A 26,521-nucleotide genomic window follows, 5' to 3' on the forward strand; every position below is an offset into this window, starting at 1 on the left:
GCCTAGAAAGGGGTGGAACCTGCAGAATGAGACTCAGGTCTAAGGTTTGGGACCAGCTCTGGACCCAACCCACCCTTCAAAGTATTCCCTTGTCTTCTGCAGAGTACAGACAGAATTTCGTCACCGTGAAGCCGGACAGTGGGCAGCTCTGCAATGCAGTGAAGAGACGAGCAAGACAACAAATTCTTTTATTTGTACTTTCAGAGCATCGCAGACACCTAGAGGGAGGGTGTTATTCTCGAATATGGCGTCCTTGCTAGGGAGCAACACTACAAATGCTTCATCGTTCAGTGGTGGTAGGCACAGCAGTTTCTCAGAGAAAAATAGGGTTCTTTAGAAAAGATTTACATGAACATGCCTAAGGAGAGGACAACTGGAATGGAAACAGTGCCAGGGCCTCAGCTTTCCCAACCAAGTTCAACATTCACACACACGTTTCCCTGCAGCCGAAACGGAACATTATAGAGTTAAAACTTTATCTGCCTTTAACTCATTTTTGGCCTCAAATGATTTTCAGATTCTTTTCAGGAAAGTGTCTGTAACTTGTTGAAGGAACAGGATGGTGAGGGCAGACATTGAAGGCCATTTATCTTTGTCTCCCTCTTGAGTATCTTAATGCCTCCTACCTACCAGACTTGGTGAGAGAGACTATCTGACTCCCTGGAAAGGAAACACTGCATACATAATTGATGGCACTGCTTTTTACATGTTTTCCTTAGGAGTTCCAAGGTCAAGGCAACCGTGAAAGCTAGTCATCCACAGTGATGTTCCGGAAAAGGTACGCCATGGACTCTCCGTTGTGGATTCTCCGAATTGCTTCAGAAAGAATCAGACTGATATCCACAGTCTTTATCTTGGGACACTGCAGCTTCTGCACCTCGTGAGGGACGGTATTCGTCACCACCACCTAGTCATGGCAGCAATGGAAAATAAATACTGTTACTGACGTGGTCCCCTACATGGTCACTCAGAAAAGCTTACCCAACATTTAGTACCTACAGCCCAAGTTCCAACCTGCTAAGCCTTATTGTACTGAGTACAGTTTTTACAAAGTAAACCAACTTTACACAAGGGAAAGGTTTCATGGTTCAAAATGTAAGATTATGAATGTCATGGGCTTGTTTCGTACGCAGAAATGACAGGGGCACCTCAGCACTGCATAAAACTTTCATATTGTTGGGGAAGAACTCAAATCTTGAGAGAAACACTACTTTAGTATAAAATTATACTGAAATTCAAAATATAGTGAAATACATAAAGCAAATCTTCATGAAAGCAGACATATATTCCTAAATATGTATCTGCCACAACAAATGGCTAGCCATCGAAAGCACTCTTTCATAGGTCCTCTAGAGAGGGGGTAAGCAATAGTGACTGAGTCATTTTATTATTCCCAGAGAAGAGAGCAGCAATCTTGACTCAAGCCAGGTGCTCTAAGCAGACTGACCTCATCGATGGAGGACTCCTCAATCAGGCGGGGAGCCTCTGCAGACAGGATCCCGTGAGTGGCCATGACATAGATCTTGTAAGCGCCTCTCTCTTTCAGGATCTCAGCAGCAGCAACAAAACTTTCCACGTCATCAATAATGTCATCCTGAGAAGAGACCAGAGTGAGTGTGAAGGAGCTACCCTCCACACACCTTTCTGCTCTTCTCCACACCTGTTTCAGAGAATGTCAGAGCTATCTGCCTGGGTCAAAGGTCGAGCACCCAGCAATGGGGACAGAAGTGCATGGACTGTACTATGCATGGCTGTCGGTGCAGCTACAGTTTCGGACTGCCACGACTCATCTCCCTGTTTCAGGTTTCAGATTATTCTTGAAGAGCCAGTGTCCCATTTACTTTTTTCCAAGAGAGAGGAACAAAGAAATGAAGTGAGCCATTACGAAGCACGATCCTGTGGCCCAGCAAAGGCATTTAGAGCTGGGAGCAAACACATCATGTTAAAGCACGAAGAATGAGACATTTGTTCCCATTAGTAAAAACGGAACAGCTCATCTTTAGTTCATCTCATGGCTCTAAAGCTCACGGTTGAGTAGTCGGCTGGTTGGATGGAACTTACATCCCTTAAAACAAAGGTTACTTATGGGGTTGAATTTTCTTATGGGAGTTACTGTGCTCTTTTTACACCTGTAGGTTATAATAATCCCTGTTCATCTATATAAAGATTTCTGCTTGTCCTAAGGGAGTCTGGGTGAGAAAGGATAGGTGGATCCATTGAAATCTATCATCGTTACTGGAAAAACAATCCACAGCTGCATAACCTACTCAGAGCCAGTAGCGTCATCTTTGCACATGAAGGAAGACACGTGACCATACCACTATGATTGCGATGCTCCCTCCAACATCTCCGACTACAGTTATTGGGGGCTTCTCTTTGGCCATCATCACTAGCAAAACAAAACAAATGACAAGACCCCAGTCAGTCATGCATCACTGAGTAAATGTGATCACAACCTTATTCCCTGCCTGGAAGTGGTGGCAAAACCACTGCAGACCAAAAAAAAAAAAAAAAAAAGAAGCCGATTTCTCTACAATGACCCCGGGCTCTGTCAGAAAGACTGTCTAAAGCAGCGCTGTCCAATAGGAACAGAAGGAGAGACAAATGTAATTTTACATTTTCCAGTAGCCACGTTAAAAAGTAAAAACACATGGGTGAAATGAATAGATTTTATTTTACCTAACATATCCAAAATATGACGTTACTATGTAATCAATATGCAAATTTATTAGAAATGTTTTACATTTTTTCATACTAAGTCTTCGATATTTGGTGTGCATATGACATATACAGCACTTCTCAGCTGAGACCAGCCAAGTTTCAAGAGTACAAAAGCCATGTGTGACTATCAGCCACCAGTCTTTAGATAGAGCAGGTCTGAAGATGGAGTAGCAAAGCGAGGGAGACCCCACCTACACAGAAAGGCAGGAGCAATGCCACTCAGAATAGAAACATCCAACTCTGAGACTGACAAATAAATGCAAAATGAATGCCACTCTGTAGAAAATCAAACAGGGAAAGGCTGCCACATAAAGAGCTGGCATTTTGTTTTCTTCCAAAGTAACCTTATTTGGACAACGTAATCTTATTATCAGATAACTACACCATTGACATAATCAGAGTTTCCTGAAAATAAGGAACTTGAAAACAATAACTAAGAGTCCATTATCCTTTCCTGATTTAATTAGTTCTGAAGAGGCTCCTTATCTCACTACAAAATTTATATTTAGAAAAGGTCTATCAGTGCACAAAACAAACTACAGGATAGAGAAGGGAAAAGAGAATTCACCCTCAAAAGGAGGTTAGGGGGAAAAAAACCACAACATTTCAGAAGAATAAGCTAAGGATTCTACTTTTTTGGAAAGCTTTTTATTATTATGAAATATTTATTAAATTAGTGGGGGAGGGAGAAGAGACTACAAGTCAGGGTAATTACATAGTTTAGTAATTATCAGCAAACCATCCATTTTAGCTGACTCCTATCTAGAAGCACTGTAAACCTCAGAGAACAAGCGTGCCTTTCTGTATACCAGCAAATTAGCTGAGCTGAAAATTCAGCACTATTTTACTGGTAAATTTCAATAGACATTTCCTGCTTTCCCATCCCAGAAACAAGGGCCATTTCTTGAATTTGGAGTCAAAAAGGCTCTGCATTCAAATATCACCAAAGGGGAGAAAATAAATCACCAACATTAGGAAAAGCTTCCTCAAATTCTGTCTTTAAATTAAACCATGTGGGAAAGTGGTTGTGTTGACCTACCCACTTCTTAAAAGAGATGCGATCCCTTTTGTTGACCATTTTCTTCTGTATAAAAGGAAAAAGATTGCAAGCCAATATCCCTCACCAAAGATCAATAGAAATTAAGCTGTAGTTTGATGCAGAAAACATGTCACAATACACCTGTCCACTTTCCTCTAAGCCTACCTCTCCCAAAAACCTTTTGTCAGTTTGTAATGAGAAACACAGGCATATAGCTAGGATGGATGGAGGCTTAAAAAGGCTTTTAAAAAGCAAGCCTTTCTCCTATGCTCATTCCCGACTTAGAACTGGCTTTAGGATCTGGATAAAACTGAACACATAATTTGGTGGCTACTAAAAAACAGAGACAGATTTTACAATAGGGTCAAGGGAAAAAAAAAAAGTACCCGATAGGCTTTAAAACAAAAATGCCAAAGATTTTCCAATAGCTTGCCCAGAAAATAACACACCAAAAAATTAAAATTTTCAGCAAAAGTAATGTATGTAACTTCAGATCAAGGATCAAGGTGCTTAAACTACCCTGTGCGTAAGGTTCTGCTCTCTTTCTCCATTTTGTCAAACAAAACCCAGATTATTTAAGAATAAAATGAATTGGGCACCGTTACTGTGGGCAGAAATCAATGTTAAAATTCTACCAACTTACTGTAGTAAAAATGTCAATTCATCAAATGATTTCCAATGTTCTTATGAAGTAGAAAGTTGGCACTTTCCAAGTAAAATAATGCTACATTAACAACCATCCTTAGATTTCACACACACACACACACACACACACACACACACACACACTTTTTAAAAACTCTTTCCCCAGAGTCAATTAACCAAACTTTTCTCTCCTAAAATAAAGAGCAAAGAAAAACTACAGAGACTATTCATTCTTTACTCATTTTGATCTTAGTCTATTTCTAGTTCAATGGAATATCAAACTTTATCAACAAACTGACATTAAAAAGAGATATAAGGAATAAAATCAGGTCTCCGGCAGAACTAGACTGAAATTATTTTCAAGCTCATAACTCTCCATGTAAACAAGTCAAAATTTACATTTAACAGATGCTCAAAGAGAGCTAATTCTCTTTTTCACGTTAGTGGTGAAAAACATTCTTCACTTACAAAATTAACAAGCCAGGAAAAATCAAGCCAGACAAGGTGACTTCCTCTCATTTTTGTAATCCAAACTCTTAATTTTCACCATTGTGGCAAACACAGAGCAGAGTTGAGGGGAACTACTGACAATCTTTTCAAAAAATACAATCTTTTCAAATTCATTAACAGCCCCTTCCATGAGAGAGGTATGGATTCTATCTTATGAAACAAACGTACAACTTCACTTTTAACAAATTACAACAGGGTTTCTCCACCTCAGCACTGACATCTTGGCCTGGATCATGGTGACACTGAAGGAATGTCCAGCAGCATCTCTGGCCTCCGCTCACTCAATGCCGGCAGCACCCTACCTGCCCCCTGGTTGAGACAACCAGAAATGTCCCCAGACATTGCCAAAATCCTCTGGGGGTCGGGGGCAGGGAGGTGGCAAAATCACCCTCAGTTGAGAACTACTACAGCTCCAAAAGAATGGCTTCCAGGAAGATAAAATAGTTCATCTTTCTAAAAGATGCACAGACCCTGAGGGTGAATATTTGCTTTCCTTTGGCCTTGTCCTAACATTCTAATATCGTCCTCTTCGTTGCTATTAAATAAACTGTTGAAACATAACTGATAAAGACATATAAAGCCTATTTAATTTGGAAGGTACAATTACATGCACAAGAAATATTTTTTCAGGATTCTTTTGACTAAATCTATAAAAGAGAATCATAAAAAATGACCCTGCAGCAACTGTAAAAGTTGTAATATATGATACACGATGACTGGGAGGAGAAAACACTGTTATAATCATAAGTAACAAAGCAACATTCCCAGAACAGAGAATCTCACCATATTAAAATATTTTACTTCTTGGAATTTATCCTATAAATACATTCGGTCACTTATAAAAGAACGTAAGTCAAGGTTAGTCATAGGTAGTGGTAACTGAGTGGACACTCTGAAGCCCAAATCTTTACATTAAACCAATTGGGCTAATTCCGGGGCTAAGAAAGTACAAGATGAACCTGGAACATCTAGTTGTACTAGAAAGTAAGGAAGTATCAAAAGATGATAGGGCCATGCCAAAAGAACACAGGAGGCAACTTAAAGGAGCTCTTTTAGTCAAGTCTGTGACAACTGAGCATTAAAATAAATAGTAGCAATGGATTGTAACACACTGAATAAAATAAGATTCTATGACTCTATACTCATATAAATGAATAGATACTTAAGGAAGAAGGGGAATTAGAAAAATCAACATTTGACAATAATCATAGTAATAACGGATTCAACCTAATCATGAGGAAACAAACAAGGCCCAGTTAAGGAATATTCTACAAAATAACTGGCCTGTACTCTTCAAAAGTATCAAGGTCATAAGAGACAAAGAACAGAGGAGCCATTCCAGATTAAATGAGACTAAAGAGAAATGACAACTGAGCGTAATGTGTGATCTTATATTGGGTCCTAGTCCAGAAAAAAACTATTTTCTTTTGCTCCAAAGGACATTGATGGGACAAGTGGCAAAATCTGAATAAGGCCTGACAATAGTATTATAACAATGTTAGTTTCCTGAGTCTGATAATTATAAACAATCAGAATGTTTACACCTTAGATAGGAGCCTGTCTGAAATACCCTGTCTGAGGTGTAACCATTCTAACGGTTTTCCACTTTGTTAATGTCTGTATGTTTCTGAGACATGGCAAATACATACATATTTAAAAAAAACACAAAACTCCTTCCTCTAAAAAGCATAATGTATCTTCCAGTATTGACTGCTGGTTATTGCCACTCAAAAATTCCATGGAGATAATAAGTACAAGTCTGTCAGGTCCAAGGGTTATATTACTAACACAAGTGCTAAAAGTTACCTAAATCAAAGGTTTCTATCACCCACTGTACGAAAGTAGAAAAGCTTAAGATTTCACAATGTGACACATGCAACTTTTGTACTAAAGCTAAAATGATTAAATTATTTCACACTCTCTGAATGCTGAGTGCTACCCAGATAAGTGCAGCTGTCCTCTGCCGATGTACGTTAACACGATCTGCTTTTCCAAAAGGGGAAATCAACGCAATACCATTCAACTATTTTAAAATACCAGGACAGCATACAGCCACACAAGTATTAACCCCTAGCCATTTATACTATTCAAAACTTGCTTCAATTTACAAATAAAATGAAAACGTAGAGCCAATCTTACATGGCAACTCCAGGCCCGGGTGGACAGTAGCATTTTTGACCATTGGGGGAGAATGACGACCATCATCCATGTCCAGCTCTGCACATTGAGCTTCTCCATGGATCACGGCTAAACCCAGGCGGAGTCTCTCAGCATATGACTGGGCCCTAAGAGAAAACCAAAGGGGAATGGTGAAATTCATGGGAAGAAAGCCCAAGCGTCACTATTCCGTCACTTTATTAATCATAAACTAAAAATATCATTCAACCTTTTGGAGGCATATAAAGGGATTATCTGTATAAATCAGAATGTGAGACCCAGGCCGGAATGTAAATGCCTCAAGAAGCACGAGTTGAGATGTGGGCTAGTACCTGACTCTAGATAATTTTGGTGTTACCTTTTGTCCAATATTCTAACACTCATCTTCAGAAGAACTTTGTTCAAAAAGGTCTCCGAAAAACCACTGCCTGAAAAGTGCTCATGGCCCTTCTGTTTTCCTTTTCCTGAGAACTTGAAGGAAGAATTTCATTTTCTCCCAGAAGAAAACTGAGTACCATATTTTGTCATGTAGGCATATGATGCATACTTTTTTGCCCAAATTTGTGAGGGGAAAAATAAGGATGGGCATTATACATGGGTAGTACTAATTCTGTATCTATATAAATGTTTGTCATTCTTTTATATAGGCTTATGAGTTGAAAGTGTAACTCTAGAAATCAATAACATATCTGTATGCAAAATAATACCCTGGAATATGATAACTGGTTTTGTTGAAGTTACTTACAATGAACTTGCAACGACGAAGAGTTCTTGGCCTTCTATGATGTGTAAATATCGTAAATTTGCTACCGGTACATAAAATTTCTTGTACCTTGTATCTGTTCCTGTGTTTTGTAATTATTTGTTACGTAAAATTTCTTGCACCATAATGTGTTAAAAAATAAATGCTAAAATTCCTTTATAATACAAAAAACAAGTACCTAAATGTAAACAAATAAAAATTTGAATGAAAAAATTAAAATGAAAGATTTTTTCCCCTGAAAATTTGGGCCAAAAACGTCGGTGTGCATTATACACAGGAGCGCATTATACATGGCAAAATGCGGTAATTCAGAGAAGCAGCTGTGTTGTTTGGAGACTGGAGGTAAAGCTGTGGTGTCGGATGTGACAAGGCTGTGGGGAAAGCTCAAGCAAATGAGCTTTCACAGGCTGCACTACGACAGACCCTGGGTACCCACACTGCTCATTCTGCCTTCAGAAAGCTCTCGTAGGGATTTTTATAAGTGTCTGGCTTATTTACCTTTTTGCAGCATCAGGAGACTTAGCTACAATGACTGCGTTTCTGTAATTTGGAATCTAGATTTGGGGGAAAAATAAGAAAATACTGAAACGTTATCAAAAAAATAACACCTGGACACGGGTGTTACACTTTTTCTTCTTAAAACAATGATCCATACTAGTAATTAAGTATCCTAGAATTTCATTCACATATCTTAGAATTTTAACACTTCTCAATGAACATCATTGCAAAAGTACTGCTATACTAAGAAGATAAAAAAATAATTCATTCCTAAAACCTTCATTTTAGAAAACATATGTGAATTGCTAACGATACTTAGATACCATTTTTAATGTCTTTGAAATACATGATCCTCCATGCCTAAATGCTGACCCTATCTGGCTGCCTCGGCATTAAGACTTAAGAGAAAGATCACTTGATGGGCCTTTCAATATTGAAATCTGATACCAGAGAAAAACTACATGGGATCTCTTTTGAGGACAATGGGGTATTTGCTGGTGGCTCCTCACTTCTTCCTGGATATACTGAAGCAGGAAAGGTGAGGCTCTAAGGTTGTCCACGGGAAAGCTGAAAAAGCCTTGTATTTCCTTTTGATGAAGATCCATAGTGATAATGTGAGTTAAACCTGAAATTTTAAAACAAAAAATTACAAAGTTCACCCCTACAAGTAAATGGCTACAGTGGACACAAACTAGATGCCCAACTCCTGTTTCCTAACAGAAGGCTGAAGGCAGGGGGTATTGTTAACAAGCACACACGCTACAGACTTTATACGCTACAGACTTTATTTGTAACCTTAACAAAACTTAATGATTAAAGGAGCCTATCACTTTCCACATGGACAAAGAACTGAAGCTGAGAAAAAAAGCACTCTCCTTTACTATGATTATTAGCTTCGTCCTCAAAATTGAGAAAAGAAAATACAGGCAGAAGAAAGATGTGAAGGTGGAATTAATAAATACTGAAACTAAAATAGATGGAAAAAATAGTAAGGTAAGGCCTGGATTAAAGAATCTAAGAAGAAATGTTAAAGAACTGTGGCCAAGGCAGAAGGACTAAGAAAGCAAAAGCCAAGTCATAGGCATATTAGATGAAAAGAAGCTCATATAACTAAAAGATATTGAAGAGTTTAGATCAATTCCTTTGGATCATAAAAGAATAGGTCAAGAAATATATTCTTACAGAAAAACAATGAAGACAGACTCTTAGAATCAATAGTATTAAACAAAAAAAGAGGTACATATATAAATACAATGCAAATGGCCAAAGGTCACAGCAAAAGTTCCAGACCAAAGAACCAGTATTACTTGTTCTTTCCAAAAACATTATACATTTTCAGAGAGAAAGGAATTCAAATATGTTTCCAAGGACTCAAATATATATTAGAGTTCTTAAATAAACATCAGGCAAATAAAATTCCAAAGACTGTAAAGTGTTATTACATTTGATTCACAGGCCAGAAAATATGTCACTGCTACAAAAACACACAGAATAAAAGCAATGAAAATGAACTGCTATACAGAAAGACAATCAAGGAGAGGGGAAAAAAGAATATATAAGCTAAAGAAATAGTATTAAAAAAAAAATCTAGTTTGCATATTATGTACATAAATAGAATTTAGCTAACTAAGGCGAATACATAAATCTAGGCTTAAAGCTCAAAAAATCACATACGAATGCCAAGATCTCCAGTTAAAATTTAATGATGATAAGATGAAATGTAAAGGAAGTAAAGAGAATGCTGAAAAGGCCAAGATTAGAGAAGAACAGAAAACACTGAAGCAGATACTGTCACTCTAAAAGAAGAAGCAGAGAAAAAAGTAAGAATTTATACCTGAGCTCACATATCCCTAACCAGCACTACGCAACAGGAAACAAGAAAAAGTAGTTAGTGAACAGCGTTTAGAGGAAACAGGTCCCAAACTAGATCAGAGACGGATGCTCCTGAGTGGGGACGAGACCTAAACAATAGCGCGGATCCCAGAGTCCTCGGCCCCACTCACCCGCTTTCGCCAGCATAGACGCCAGGAGCTTGCACACAATGGAGCCCCTCTTCCTCATCTTGCTTTGCTTGCTGTAGGGGAAATAAGGGATGACTCCGATAATATTCCTGGCACAGGAAGTCTTCAGTGCGTAAGCCATGATCAGTAACTCCATCACAGCTGTATTCACATCTCTGCAACAGTGAAAGTTCGTCTTTTTGCATTAATTTCATTTACTAGCCCCTAGAAAAGATCTCAACCTTAACATGAGCTGCTATGATGGGTGTTAGAGACATTTTATCTCCATACTAGCATGTGATGGCACCTCACATACAGGCGAAAGTGTATTAACTCTGCTTTTTAGCTGCGTAAACTCTGGTTTTCCTCTGTGGTTACCTAAATCCACAGCTCAGTTATCCACTCTCATCTCTGCCTAGATCTGGTCAGTGACATGGTCACTGGAGTGGCATGCGAAGCAGACATCAACTGCTGGTGACCAGAGTTCACCAGCACCTGTGGGAACCATCCCAGGGATTCAGACTCGGGCCAGCATGCTAGCACCTGGGTTTCCTGTGAACGCCAAGGGAAACCCACCTGCTTTCTACTGAGCTGTCACGATCAGAACACATCTGGTATCTTTTTCCTTTTTGGGGGTGGAGGATGGGGGAGTAAAGGTCTGGGAAATTAATTTCCAAAAATCTCCCCCATCCCTTCTTTCCTTGACATACACAGATTCCTAACAAAGATGACCCAGACAGACAAAAAAGGAAATATGACTATGAAAGGTATTCAAAGAAAAGGCTATTTCCAATTTTAATGAATGAGGATTGCAACCCTTTGCTAAGGCTGACTGAGCCTCAGGTGGCGTCTTAACAAAGACACCCCTCTTTTGCATCAGGACTGTTATCTCCCTTGCCTTCCCCAGACAGAACGAGTCATTTACCGTTTCTTAGCTCCTACCTGTATGAGGAACAGGTTCTTCAGGGGTCAGGTGTTAACATGACCTGATCCAAAGCAGGGACGCTCCCCTTATTTAGAGCAAAATATGGAAAGCTTGCCATCAACACAGTAGAGACTCAAATAAAAGCGTGTTTTTCAGCCTGTAGGACAGGCTACTCCCTCCCAGTCTCTTCCAGCTTGTGTTTACCTCTCTCTCTAAGGGAATCTAACCATCCTTAGAGCGCCTGGAGGTGAGCTCTGCAGACATCCTTTTACTGTGACAATGTTTTCCATTTCCACTTTCAACTCGTGGAACTTCCAACCTCGCCTTTGAATCTGGACTTTTTTTCATAACTAGGTCGGGATTCTGTCATAAAAACACTTCTCCCAGAGGGTAGGTATAATTGATTTCAATTTCAATTGGGCTCAATTTCAAGATAACTACTAAGACATTCCTTTCGGAGTGCTGATAGGTTACATTATTTTCCAGTTATCACTTCCTTTCTCTGAAATAAATTGGAGTATTTTTCTCCCTCATACTGTCGATGTAAGAAACGTCTAAACCTATAGAGAATATTTAGAAGAGTTTATTTGGGCCGAAACTGACAACAATTGCCAGGAAGCAAGATCTCAAAACGCTTCAGAGAATAAGTTTTGCAGTTTCTTTTGTGCACTTGAAATTAAGGAGGGGATGTAAGGAAGATGACATGGAGGGGGCAGAAAGCGAGGCGGGGACTGGATTACAGGACAGTTAAGATTAGGTGCTCCCTTGGGGGTTAATACCCCCTTCGAGGGGTATTACTCCTGGCATTTCAAAGGTGTGTTAATCTAGATGCACAAGAACACGGACAGGACTGGCTTAAGACCTTTCACCAAAAAAGATACAGGCCTGGGGTGTGACTCCCCGCCATGACCTGACTTATCACAGCAGCCCTTTTTCGTTCACAATACTCCCAATGCAATAATGTCCCAAGTTAGGCATCAAAAGGTCAGAGAACATACAATCTTTTGATATTATCAGGACGGAACACTTATCAAACACTTTCATGGTACCTAGAAATTCATAATACTTGGTCCATTTTCATTCATTCATCCACTGAACAAATATTTATTGGGCAACTTGAGTGAGGCCCTGTATAGGTGGGGGAGATAAAATGGTGAACGAGCTGACCACGTCTCAGGGGAATGCTGGAGACCCACACTGGATCACTCTGCTAAGCATCTGTCCCAGGAAGGAGCATGACTAGCTCATGTAACAATATTCCCCTTCCCAAACACTTTTACACTTTATTCCCTTCCCACATCAGATCACCTAAATTGGTGACTTGTGGGCTCTGAAAGTTAAGCTGGAAGCCGGAATAGTACCAGGAGGGCAGTATGTAAATAACTCAGGAGTCCATATCTACACTAAACACCAGGCATCATATATACTATAGCAAAAGTCCTCTTCCATATATAGACTGCTTGTCAACCTCAGAAATAAAATTAGAGCTTCCTTAACCTTCCACTTGTGTGCTACGCTCCCCTGGACAGGCTTCTTACAGCAGGTCCCTCCCAATGCCGACAATATGTTCAGAGTTGAAGTTAATAGAAAAGATTCTGGAAGACTCTGCCTGGGTAGTGGGTTTTCAGCTGGCACTGGAATAGCATTTATAATACACAACCATGACACAATGAGGTTTGGATAGCACACCACGAGGGTGGCCCAGAAAGTAAGATGTCAATGCAACAAGAACTATTCTGGAGGAACCCTGATTTCAGAGTAACTTTTCTTCCATTAATTACTAATTTCTCCCTTGAGGTTATTATTTTCCACTTTTTCTTCTTCCTAAGACTTATGCCAAGAGGTTCAACACCCTCCAACCCAAGGCTAAGGAAAGCCTCCCATGTCCCACCCCTTATTGGCCAGGAAGGCCACAAAAGGGCCTTTGTCACCCTGGTTTTCCCCATTCACTGAGGGACATTGGACAAATTGGACAGCAGGCGGTTCCTCTGTGGGCCAGCTGGGTGAAGAAAAACTGGCTGGCAGTCTCTGCTTTATTTGTTCCCTAAGACTGTTCCAAGTACATCCTGGCTTGTTCTTGGTCTTTGTATCTAAGTAGGACACTCTTAATTGTTTACCAACTATTTTTCTTTTCCCTAAGATAATCACAGCCTACATTAAACTTGGTCCTTACTGCTCTCTCCTTTTCAACAGGCAAAAAGGAATGTGAGGTGAGGAAACAGACATGTCCTATGTATGTCAATTAAGCTGTCTAGGATTGCAACCGGCCAACACCATAGCTGGTAACGAGAACATGGTTATGGGGTTCGACTTACCCCACCCCCATCTCCAACAATCATTCATCTGCAGCAAATAAGTTATAACTGTCCTTTTGGTGAGTCTTCTTATGTGACATGAACATACTAGAACTTGTAACATAAACACAAAAATTTTCCTTCAAAAAATAGTTTGTAAGCTTCATTTCTATTTTACTTAGTTTCATCACTCAGTATTTAAAAGCTCTTTGAGTACCACACTGTGTTCTGACTTATAATAAATATATATGTGGTCTTCTTTCCTATTTCTGGCACAGAGCACCTAAAACCCCTGGAATTTCCTACATGATGAGAGCAACAAAGGTTTTTTATGTTAATGAGGTGACTTTTGGACTGCACCTAGGATGGGGGCTGGTTGCCAGGGAGACGAAACATGTGATTGGAGGGTTGGAACTTTCAGCCCCGCCTACCTGACCTCTGGGGAGAGGAGAAAGGCTGGAGGTTGAATCAATAATTGCCAATGGCCAATGATGTAATCAAGCATGCCTATGTAATGAAGCCTCCATAAAAACCCCAAAGGAGGCAGTTTGGAGAGCTCCAGGGTGGTGAACACGTGGAGACGTGGCGTGAGCGGTGCCCTCAGAGGGTGTGGAAGCTCCACGCTCCTTTCCATTACCTCGCCCTCTGCATCTCTTCCATCCGGCTATTTCTGAGTTACATCCTTTTATAATAAACTGGTATTGTAGTGACTGAGTTCAGTGAGCCACTCTAACAGATTAACTGAACCCAGACAGGGGTCACTGGAACCTCCGATCAGTTGGTAGGTCAGAAGCAAGGTGACAACCTGGACTAGTCAAGTCATTGGCATCAAGTGGAGGAGGGATCGTCTTGTAGGACTGAGCCTTCACCTGTGGGACCTGAGGCTGTCTCCAGGTCGGTGGTGTCAGAACTGAGTAGAATGGTGTTGGAGAACCGCTCTGTGGTGTGGTGGGAAACTACCCACACACACACGGGAACTGGGTGCAGAAACAGGCACATTTCAATTACTCGGCATAATTACTTCATTCACAATGGCTTTTTGCTATTCCCCCAAATTAAATCCATCCTCAACAACCAAAAATGTACTGTTACTGGAGTTGTCAAAAGAAACATGCTGCAAGTTCTGAAAGTGGTTCCAGAAGATGAGTTCCAAAGCTATTCTGAGCAACAACAGCACCAGAAAACGGTATTCAGTCATGGGCCGCATAACGACGTTTCCCATAAGATTATAATGGAGCCAAAAAATTCCCGTCGCCTGGTGACTTCTTTTCCGTCCTAACATGTTTGTGATGCTGGTGTAAACAAACCTACTGCACTGCCAGTCGTGTAAAAGTACAGCACGTACAGCTACAGCAGTAGGCTCTACCATCTGGGTTTGTAGACGTGCCCTCCATGATGTTCGCATGGCAGAATCACCTAACGACCCGTATCTCAGAACATGTCCCATTGGGAAGTGGTGCATGACAGTACACTGTATCTCAGGACATCCGCTCTGAAGGCAATGAGCTCAGCTGAATGTCTAAGCTTCAGTCTGTCTAAAATTAGCCTTATCATCACAGGTAGCACCCCCCCTTCACTATAGAAAATTGTGTACAATCTATTCCTTCATCTATACAACCATGTATAGCAGATAATACTAAAAACCCAAATTCTTTGTGTTCTTTATTTGGTACTAAAGTATTCTGCATTCAAGCAATAAAAGTACTAGCTCATTGTGGCAAACCCAGTGACCTTTTATATGGGACACACACACACACACACACACCCTCTTGTCCTTTCTCCACATTTTTCCTCGTCCATCCCCATCATCCTAAGAGATACAGGAACTACCAAGTGAGGATGTTTTTTTTTTTGATACCTACAAACTGAACTACCAAACTGACATTGAAATTGTTAAAGATTTTGCTGACCTTGGTTCCATCATCAATTCAAATGGAGACGGCAGCCAAGAAATCAAGAGAAGGGTGAGACTCGGGAGGGCAGCAATGGAAGAATTAGGAAAAATCTCCAAGAGCAAAGATGTGTTATTAGAGACCAAGGCTAAGATCACCCACACCCTCGTATTTCCAATCACTACAAATGAATGTGAAAGATGGACAGTGAAGAAAGCTGGCAGGAAAAAAAGCGATTCATTTGAAATATGCTGTTGGAGAGACCACCAGACAGACGAACAAGTGGGTCCTAGAGCAAAGTAAGCCTGAAACATCGCTGGAGGCAAAACTGACAAAACTGAAATTGTCCTGCTTCAGGCACACACAAGAAGGCCGGGTTCTCTGGAAAAGACAATAATGCTGGGAAAACGGAAGGCAGCAGGAAAAGAGGGAGACCGAATATGAGATGGACTGATCCATACAAGAAGTCACAGGCAGGAGGCCCCAGGAGCTGAGCAGGGCTGTGAGGGCGGGACATTGTGGACGTCACTCATGCAACGGTCCCCAGAAGTTGGAGCCGACTCAAAGGCACGTAACACACATACTACCAAACTGAACCACTGGGAACACAACTGTGGCTTCTAAACAATCTCAAAGCAAGTACAGTAAGGGAATTGCACCATCTTCAGTAAAATTATTGTCATGGTTATTCTACAAGATTCACTCTGCACAGCAACTCCACGGATGGCTCACTACCTCTTCTTTTGGTCAAATTTTCTAAAACCTTAGGTTCAAGTAAATAAAAAAATGCACGTTTCCCAACTAGCCATTAACCAACTCATCTTAACCATGCTTATTTTGTCCTTGTCCTGGAAAACACCTACAAATTGCTGACCCTTCATTAGTGAAGTTCAGTCTATATCACTGCCCCTAGTAACACTCTAGACTATGCGTGTTAAATATTTATCTTGAGCATTCTTCGTTACCATGAGAGTGCGAACCAAGAATTCTATAAAGCACAACTGCTTAGTCGGAAGCAAAGGAGACTAACGGCATACTGTTCTGAGATCACGAGAGGACAGCGCTGTTAACGGTGAACGTTCTTTGGCCATGTCCTTTTGACTGTGAACTTCTGTTTATGACATGTTAAGGGAATTCTGAACTAAAACCAGGAATTTCAAAGTACAGACACAAAGCCAAAGGTCTTTTCAATTTCAGGTGCGATCCAGTGGGAGAGGAAGTAACACCAAGTATTAGGGACTCACTGAGATCTAAGAACAGAAAAGGGGATCACAATTATTTTATGAAGATGGAAATGTACAAAAATTGCATAGTATTCATTAATTCACTACACAAGGATTTGAGGAATTAGTGACATAGAAGGTCAAATCCATTTATTCATTAAGCAAAAGTGTTTTGGGTGCTGGAGACACAGCTGTAAACAAAGGAAAATCTGTACCTTCATGAAGCTTATTTTCTAATGGGGATATGGAAGGAGGCGTGTTATAAAAAAAAGGAAATTAAGGAGAGAGTTGTGTGCTCACACACAACTGACCACAAACAAGGCACCTCCTTTCCTAGAGAAGAGTTCAAAGTCAGAGCTCAAATTCCAAGTTAAGATGCAGACCTGTGAAGTAATGTTAAGATTTCTTTAGATAAACAATTCTTTTGCTGTCATAAATTCATCAGGGGAGAGGAAAGAGACTTTACTAATGAACCCTGCCTTTGGACTTCGACCCCCCGATTTCCTGGAGGTTCAGTGATAAAGCTGGCCCATCTACGGCTATGGTGCCCGCGGTTCTGCTCTTCTCCACCCCTCAGTAAACTCGTAAAGGGCTCTCGGCAGTCTAGTGGGTAAGCCATGGATCTGGGGTCCCATGAGGCTCTTTCCTATGCCCTAAGGAACTCAAGAATTTGGGAGAAAAAAAGTGATGACATTGCAACCTTACTATTTATTACCAATAAAAACCAGGTCAAGGCCAGAAGGCCAGGGAGCAGCCATGGGCAGTGTCAAGGCCCCCTTTCCCCATGAATTTACTCCTCGGCAAGCCCCTCAGGTCTTCCCCTCATTTCAAGATGCAATATCAAACAAAACCCTCAGCAAAAAGACCCGTCATTAAGAGGCAAACAATACAAAACCAACAGCGCTGGAGGAGACATCAATTGGTATGTCCTCCTTGGCGGGCAGTACAGAGGTATCTATGGCTACTACGAGTATTACAAACGTCTGCCAACGCGGCCACATCTATCAGTACTACAAACGCATGAATCTGTACAGCCAGCAATTTCAGTTCTGGGAGTCTGCCTAAGATACACCCGACACATGGGCAACATGATGTACACACAGGATATTCCACAGCAGCACTACGGCGTTAGCACAAGACTAGAAACAATCAGATACGTGCCTGGCTGACGCAATATTGGTACACACATATAATACATTACGAAGCAGCAAAAAGACACGATGAAGAGAACACAACTCCACTCCTGTGGTATTCCTTCCCCAAATACACAACCTGAATCCCATCATCACTGGGAAAAATGATATAAACAGACGCACTTCAAAATGGAGTTGGAGCCACCATCCCAGAGGAACTGCCTTGCAGGTCTTATTCCTCAAACCTGTGGAATGTTGGAACTGGGTAAAATAACCTTGGACTGGGTCAAAGCAACGCTATATTCCAAACAACTGTTTGCAAAGCTAACAGGAAAGCACACATTCTGACTGCCAGACTGAAAATTAAAGTCATTCATTAGAATTTGAACCACCATGTATAGCTAAAGAATAACTTAGCTTATTTGCACAGTAAGAAATTCCTTCCTTGGGCCATCACGGTGGCTCAGGCAGTTGGAGCGCGGTGCTCCTAACACCGAGGTTGCCAGTTCGATTCTCACATGGACCAGTGAGCTGCACCCTTTACAGCTAAGATTGTGAACAATGGCTCTCCCTGGAGCTGTGCTGCTGTTTGCTGCTGTGCTGCCGTGGGCTGCCATGGGCTACCGTGTGCTGCCAGGAGAGGCTGGTGGCCAGCGTGAGTGGCTGGCAGCCAGCGTGAGCGGCTGTGGGCCTCTGTAAGCGGCCAGCAGACGACCGGTGACCGACTGTCTCAGCCGGGGGAGCGCAAGGCTCATAATACCAGCCCGGGCCAGGGAGCTGTGTCCTACACAACTAGACTGAGATACAACGGCTTGAACTGGAGTGCAGGGGGAGGCGGAAGAAAGGGGGGAAAGAAAGAAATTTCTTCCTTGACTTATTAACACCAATAGAGAATTCCTTCCTTCTATTCATGTAATTATTCCCCTTCCCTCTCTCATAAATACCCCTGCCTTCATCCCCTAATCACAACACTATGTGGATTTCTGCCTGAATCAGTGCTTCCCAATAGCTACTCTTTGGATCTCAGTAAAGGCTTGTTGCCTCTCACTTTGGCCTTTTTATTTTTAGGTTAATGTAATGAAATATCTGACAAACCTAAGTTGAGGAATATTCGACGAAATAAACTGGCTAAAGTGCCAAAGTTGTGAAAGTCAAGGAAAGACTGAGGAACTGTCCTAGACCGGAGAAGACTGCAGAGGCATGGCAGCTACGTGCCACTTGAGATTCGGAACCGGCTCCTTGTACTATGAAGAGCATTCCTGGGACAACAGGCCAAGCTTGGACACAATCCGAGGATTAGACGGCAGGTGTAAGCAAGCATTAGCATTTCCACTCTGAGGGCTGTACTGGGGTTATGTCCAAGCCAAGGCCTTATTTGTTGGAATCACACACTAAAGTATTGGGGGTGGTGAGGCCTCAGGTTGACAACTTACTCTCAGATGGTAGTACCAGACCTGCAAGTTTTCAGTAAGTCTGTGATGGTTTCAAAGTGAGAATTTTTAAAAGGCAGCTCTTCATGTGCTTTATGTGCTAATATAGTATATTGTTTTATTTTTTAAAAGTTCATCACAGGCCGGCCCAGTGGCTCAGGCGGTTATAGAGCTCCATGCTCCTAACTCCGAAGGCTGCCGGTTCAATTCCCACATGGGCCAGTGGGCTCTCAACCACCAGGTTGCCCGTTCAACTCCTCAAGTCCCGCAAGGGATGGTGGGCAGCGCCCCCTGCAACTAACAACAGCAAGTGGACCTGGAACTGAGCTGCGCCCTCCACAACTAAGACTGAAAGGACAACAACTTGACTTGGAATAAAGTCCTGGAAGTACACACTGTTCCCCAATAAAGTCCTGTTCCCCTTCCCCAATAAAATCTCAAAAAAAAAAAAAAAAGTTCAGCACAGAGTACATTAAACTCCTTTTGTGTAAAAATTAAGAAAAATATATAAGCAATTACTTGAATATGCATAGTCTCTGAAAAAATACATAGGAAATGGATAACAATTGCTGCAGGAAAGTGGGGGACGGGGTGGTTGGGGGCAGAAGGACGTGTCTTTATATATTCTTTTAAAAGAAACCAGGCAGATAAAATTAAAATTACTTGTACTTTGATTTCGAGGAACACTTGAATTACGGAGCCTAAATTTGTATACACATATAAAAAACATAGAGAAAAAAAATAACTATTTAAAGTAGTTATCTCAGAAAGGACTGGGGAGTAGAATGAGGGCTGGGGAAGTTTTATTCTTTGATACACATTTCTATAATGCCTGTATTTTCAGGGCTAAACATTGTTTTTATAATCAGGAAAAAAGTATTAAAAAGAAAATACTTAGTATCTACCAGTTATCACTGCAGGGGAATTGTTATATTTGGGTTCATATCTGTGACCTTGTGACTCCCTCAGACACAGTTTTCTCAATCCCCTCAAAGGAGGCTGTAAAGAGCAGTTTTCTCCTCTCTGTACATTCAGAACACTGGATACTTCTGCTGACCAAATGTGTGGAAGGGTTTTCTCACATCAAGTAATACTTAGGAGTCTCCAACACCAGTTGGATGTCCTACAATTCAACTCAATTCTGACACTGTCTCCTTGGAGAATAGCGTCAGAATCCAACAGGCTAGACAACACCCTTTCCCCCACTTTGACAACTGCCAAGTCCAGGCAACCACCTGTGACTGTGACTGACCCGCTATAAATCAGACGTTCCCGTGACCCCCTCCTCCGGTTCTACTAATTTGCTAAAGCGGCTCCAAGAACTCAGGAAAACAGTTTAACATTTATAATTTAAAGAAGAGCAAATTGTTGTTCATATGAAAAGATAATGAATTGTGTCATAAAGTAGTGCTCTTACCTGGGTATGGTCTGTATAATGAAAATATCTTGGCCACGAACAGATTCTTTTATTTCAACTCTTGTTTCTGAAAAATAAAAATGCTCCGTAGTTTTCAGGAAAGCACTTCATAATGCAATAATCAAGCAGCATTTGGAGTAAAGAGGAATCTAAAGCAGCTCTTCACTTAATGCGTCACGACAATTCTGAATAGATCTCAGAATGACATGCACACAGATTTTAAAAAGTCAAGTGAAGGGGAAAATAAGCCAAAAAGAGACAAGAAGACAAAAGTAACAGATCTACATAAAATCTCAGGGTCCAAAAAAGAAAATCTGTCACCAAAATAAAGGCAAGATACTTGGGTTGGCAGGGGTGGGGGGGAGAGGGTGTCTATAGCAAATAAAAAGGCCAAAGGTTATCATCCTTATTATTCTTTCAACAAATGCTGAGGCTCCCTGTGTGCCAGGCCCTGTGCTGGAGTCACGCAGTGGAGGACCTGGACCGAGGGCATGAGGACCAACCCAGGGAGACAGTGCAACAGTGCCAACGGCTGGCAAACTCTTCAGCGTAACGTGCCAGAGAAAGACCAGCCATGATAAAGGAGAAAGAACAGGGGGCTGGGAACAATGGCTGCACTGCAAGCTGGAATGTGCAGTGAGGAAGGGAGTATGGGAGCAAGCGAAGATGTGGAGACAGAGTGTGCCAAGCACAGGGGTAGTCAGTCAAGCTAAAGTCACCAAGGCAGAAGTTACTAAGTGTGAAAGTTGGATGAAGTCTATCTGGGGGTTAATTCTAACACACATGTAACTCATATACATCCTGGGAATGTGTCCTTTCACTACACTCTCATTCCTTTTTAAATACTTTGCTTTATTTTAGATTCCCCAAACATCAATTGTCTTAGTAATTTATCTCCTCAAGCTTCTTATACCATAGATAATTCTACCTCAGGAAGAGAAAAGGAAGCACGGAATCATGAATCCACGCTTCCGACTTTGAAAAAATAATTCCGTATTACTTGGTACTAACTTGTCTTTGCAATGAATAAAGGCACTACAACCTGAACTATATGGCCCCACTAGAAGATTTATAATGCAGCATTCCTAGGACACTGGCCATCTGCAAAGTGCCTTCAAGGACCATCATTTAATGTCAGCGTTCCCCACGGAAATCCAGAGGGTAGCAAGAACAGGTCACCAACCCAGGTGACAGTACACAAGAGACCTGCGAGAAAAATTTAGAGATGAAAAGAACTGAAGGAGGGTTTTTTTAATAAGTCATCACTATCTAGTATCAGATTGCACTTGGTGCCATTTGATGACCTAAAGAGACAGATAAAAGCGACAAGTATTTACCAACAGAGCCCAATACAGAAGGAAAAACTTATTCTCTACCTTATTCCTTTTCTCATTCCGAAATGACAGGATGTTTACGTTACGTCGGAAAAAGAGGAAAGGAGAGACTTAAGGAGAACAAAGAAGTCAAGATTTAAAGGGAAGTATAGGCCGATGACCTACACCTCTAATGTGAAAGAGAAAAACGTTTCTGGGTTACACACGAGTAATATCTGCCTTTTAATCCAACACAGTTTAGGGAACAAAAAATGTTTAAGCAATAATTTTAATTTACCTCCATTGGCCTCTTGATATACCACAGCTTTTCCCAATTCCGCACCAAGACGCCTGCAGGGGGAGAAAAAAAGACAATTAAGAGCGCTCTTTCTAAAAAAAACTCCAGTTCATGTACAAGTCTAACAAAAAGACTAAAAATAACTAGACTGACATTCTTTCCCAAATAACTATTTAAAAAGTTTAATTCATAAGGAACTAAAAGTCCACTGTCCCTGCGTAAGCAGCTTCAAGTGTTCACCATTCTGTAATGAAATGCTTTACTGGAACAAGCCCACAACCAAAGTGTAATGTCTAGTTTATTGTTTTATGAGTCATAATTGTCTTGGAAAAAGCATCCCTAAACAAATACTTGGTTACAAGCAATAATTCCAAAAACTCAAACCTCAATTTCAAAAGCATACAGACTTCAGTGCCATTAACCAAATGCAGTGTGACTCTTGTTTGGATCCCAGTTGGAACAAAGCAAGTGTCCAAAGCCCTTCTTGAGACAATCGGGGAAATATGAACAAGCACTGGATACTAGATATTAAGCAATTAAGTGTGTTGGATTTTTGTTGTTTTTTAGTTGTTATCAGTTAGCATTACCATTTTGTGAGTGAAGTGATATGATGTAATGTTGGAATCTGTTTAAAAATACTCCAGCCAGCAATGGATTATCATTCAGCCTTAAAAAGGAATGAAATTCTGGTACATGCTACAACATGGATGGACCTTGAAGAAAGTATTCTAAGTAAAGGGAGTCAGACACAAAAAGACAAATACAACATGATTCCATAGGCAGGATCTAGAGCAGTCAAATTCACAGACACAAAAACTAGAACAGAGGTTACCAGGGGCTGGGTAGGGGGAATGGGGAATTGGTGTTTAATGGGGAAAGAGTTTGTTTGAGATCACGAAAAAGTTCTGGAAACGGACAGTGGTGATAGTTACACAACACTGTGAATGTACGCGTACTTAACGCCACTGAATTGTGCACTTTGAAATGGCGAAAATGGTCAATTTTGTTATGTGTGATTTTACCATTAAAAAAATACTCCAGTCAAGGGGAAAAAAAAAAAAAGCGAGGGATAGGTGGAATAGGTGAAACAAGATTAACAAAGAGCTGCAAAGTGTGGAAGCTGGATGATGGATACAGGGGGATCATGGTAACACACATGTAACTTACACATACCCTGGGAACCTAAGGCACCTAACTTTTTTATTGATTAATGTACATCATCAATAAAGTTTGCAAATCCCTGCTTGAAGTTTCTATCTGAAAGGAATCATGGAAATAAAATAGCATAACCTCAGGGGTCAATCTAATCTAAAGATGTTCAAACTCTGCTTTGTGGAAAAACCTTTTTTTCAAATAAAATCGTACTGAGAAGTTCAACATATGAAAGAGATAAGAGAAGTAATTACAAATATTTATTATTCACAGTAACTTAAAATCTTTCTGGAACAAAGCAGGGAAGAACCTAACATAAAACCAAAACAGCAAAAACTATTGACATTTTAAATGTGCCCTCCTTCTTTCTGTTTTCTCTCAGCAAGGACAACGTACGGTAACTCTGACCAAAAATAAACAAACACAAGCTTTATATTTAAAATTAGTATTTCAGTTGGCCTCAAAAAGAAAGACAAATAATCAGGGGTTAGAAACAGAAATTAAGTAGTAAATTGCCAAGGGATTGGTTTTTTACACTTCTAATCTCATAACTCCAACTGAAAATAGGTATTACTTAGTAAATACGACTAAAGTTTCCACTTTCTTCTACGTTTCCATCTAGAACTTAAAAATATATTCATGACTTTATTCATCAACTCTGAAAAACTCACAGAGGTACTCTGACATAAACTGTTTAAAATGTGAAAGTAACTTTAAGTGTTAAAAGACAGGCTATTAATTTTATGTCTTACATTTGTAACAAGTTTACTTGGAGGACTCATAAAGCTCTTCCTTGATGTTAGGGGCTCGGGGACTCTCCACAAGGGTCAACTAGAAAAGAGACCATTTACATAGCCTATGCTTGCTATACACGATTTTGTTCATGCTCAGAATATTCCTGCCCGATAGACAGAATCATTCTTCATTTACAATGAAGTTCAGGAAAATCAAGTCTCTTGCCCAGGGTGGTAAGTGGCAAGACTGGGATGGCACCTCAGAGCTGTCTCAAGGCCACTTGAGACCACAGGCATCCTTGGGTTAAAAAGACAAGGAACGGCAAAGCCTTGACTGCAAATGACTGATCCACCTGAAAGCTGACTTGCAAAATCCGGTCAGACCTATCATTTCTATCGCCAGCTCCGACAAGTCTGCTCCCCTGGAGTTGCCTTGTTCTCGCGCACCTCGCCACACCTCGGCTTCTGGGGCTGCACCGTGCGCCCCGAGGGCTGTCCACCTGCCGCCTTCCCACTGCCCCCACCCCAGTGTTAGAACTGCACCCTGGCCTCTGTCTCATGGAGGAGGCTCGGGCATGGCCATGCCCAGATTCTGAGATCAATTCCACCTCTGGGAAGGGGAGCAGTCCCAGAGCCAGCCCGACTCCAAGGCGCTCGCTCCGGGGGTTACAGACTCCTCACCACTGCTCTGGGCTGCGGGAGTGGGGTGACGAAAGAAGGGCGTGCGGTCCAAGTAACAGGGGTGGGGGTCGGGGGTATTGGGTCATTAAGAGCCCGCCAAATAGGGCGGGGGGTGGGGATGGGAGTGGGACGCCTTCTGTCACCTCCAAGGGTTTGTCCAGCCCCGAAACCGCAGGATTCTGAGACCTCCTCCCCCGGTGCAGGGCGACAGGACCATAAATTATCCCTCAGCCGGCGGAGGCCGTGGAGGGGAAGAAGAGCACGACGACCTCCGGGGAGGGATCCCTCGGGGCGTCCCGGGCCCCCGCCCCCACCCTTACTCGGTGATGCGCTTGGCCAGCTCGGTGCAGGCGGCCGTGGAGTTGGCCGAGAAGACTCGGTAGCCGGTGCGGGCGGCGTTCATGGCCGGACGTGCGGCGGGGCTGGCTCGCGGGGCGCGGAAAGCCGAGGACACGGAGAGCGGGGGCAGCAGCAGTAGCTTTTTGGGCATCGTCCGGCCCGAGGCGCAGTTACAGCCGCCCCGCGAGGGGCTGCAGCGGGAACGCTTCCGACTGAGGCGGCTGCGAGGCCCGGGGGTCCGGCTGGGGAGGGCGCCGAGAAATCCGGCACAGGAGGGGAGAGGTCCGAGACCCTCACCCTCCTCGTACCAAAGGCCACAACGAGCTCTAGCGGAATCCACGTTCCTTGCGACCGGTACCGCAGCCGCCTCAGAGCCAGTGGCGAGGCCGCCGCCCCCTCCGGGGATCTGGGAATTCGAGAGGCACCGGCTAGAGCGCCCGCAGAGCCGCCATCTCCGATAAGGGCAGGGCGGTGGGCAGCACCCTAAAAGCCTGTTCTTAAAGGAAACATCAGGGATTCTCTCCGCCTCTTGATTGCGTCACTCCCACAGGAGCTGTTCCGCTATCACGTTCTTGCAGCCTGACTTGATAGTGATCCCAGCCCCCAATTTCCTGCCAGGATCCAAAATGTCTGCCTCAGAGGAGGTCGACGAGCTAGCTCCGCGCCTCTATGGTAATAGAGCGGTAGTCCGCGAGGCGCATGCGTCCAGCTGGGATTGATTTGAAAAGTGGAGGGCGGGGTTATTCCCCTCTCCTTGCCTGTAGTACTTCACTTCCCCAGAGATGGTGTGCCTGAGCCTGATCTTTATTCTCCAGACGCCAACCTCTGCATGTAAAGCACGGTTTCCTGAACGGGTCAGAGGCACTTCTGACAGTCTTTGCTTTACTTTTAATCATAAAACCCTTCCTTTCTCCCTTTCCACATGTTCTGCCCCTCAAAGACCCTGTCGCAAAGCATCTGCTCCGCCAAGGTTTTTTTTTTTGTTTTTGTTTTCTTAAGATTTTTATCGGGGAAGGGGAATAGGACTTTATTGGGGAACAGTGTGTACTTCCAGGACTTTTTTCCAAGTCAAGTTGTTGTCCTTTCAGTCTTAGTTGTGGAGGGCGCAGCTCAGCTCCAGGTCCAGTTGCCGTTTCTAGTTGCAGGGGGCACAGCCCACCATCCCTTGCGGGAGTCGAAACCCACAACCTTGCGGTTGAGAGGATGCGCTCCAACCAAATGAGCCATCCAGGAGCTCAGCAGCAGCTCAGCTCAAGGTGCCGTGTTCAATCTTAGTTGCAGGGGGCGCTGCCCACCATCCCTTGTGGGACTCAAGGAATTGAACTGGCAACCTTGTGGTTGAGAGCCCACTGGCCCA

The 26,521-nt window shown here is 42.2% G+C and overlaps 1 protein-coding gene across 1 annotated transcript; it reads right to left on the reverse strand.

Moving 5' to 3' along the window:
* Window positions 1-172: 172 nt before the first annotated feature.
* On the reverse strand, window positions 173-25,799 carry PRPSAP1 (phosphoribosyl pyrophosphate synthetase associated protein 1). Its single transcript, XM_033091252.1, has 10 exons — window positions 25,146-25,799; window positions 22,259-22,311; window positions 20,648-20,714; window positions 10,337-10,509; window positions 8,843-8,958; window positions 8,334-8,389; window positions 7,055-7,200; window positions 2,319-2,389; window positions 1,448-1,594; window positions 173-907 (listed from the first exon to the last, which is right to left on the reverse strand). Exons 1-10 carry the CDS (start codon window positions 25,313-25,315, stop codon window positions 749-751), a joined length of 1,158 nt encoding a protein of 385 aa, XP_032947143.1. The 5' UTR covers window positions 25,316-25,799; the 3' UTR covers window positions 173-748.
* Window positions 25,800-26,521: the final 722 nt, after the last annotated feature.

This window comes from Rhinolophus ferrumequinum, chromosome 21 (genome assembly GCF_004115265.2).
Source record: "Rhinolophus ferrumequinum isolate MPI-CBG mRhiFer1 chromosome 21, mRhiFer1_v1.p, whole genome shotgun sequence".
Lineage (NCBI taxonomy): Eukaryota > Metazoa > Chordata > Mammalia > Chiroptera > Rhinolophidae > Rhinolophus > Rhinolophus ferrumequinum.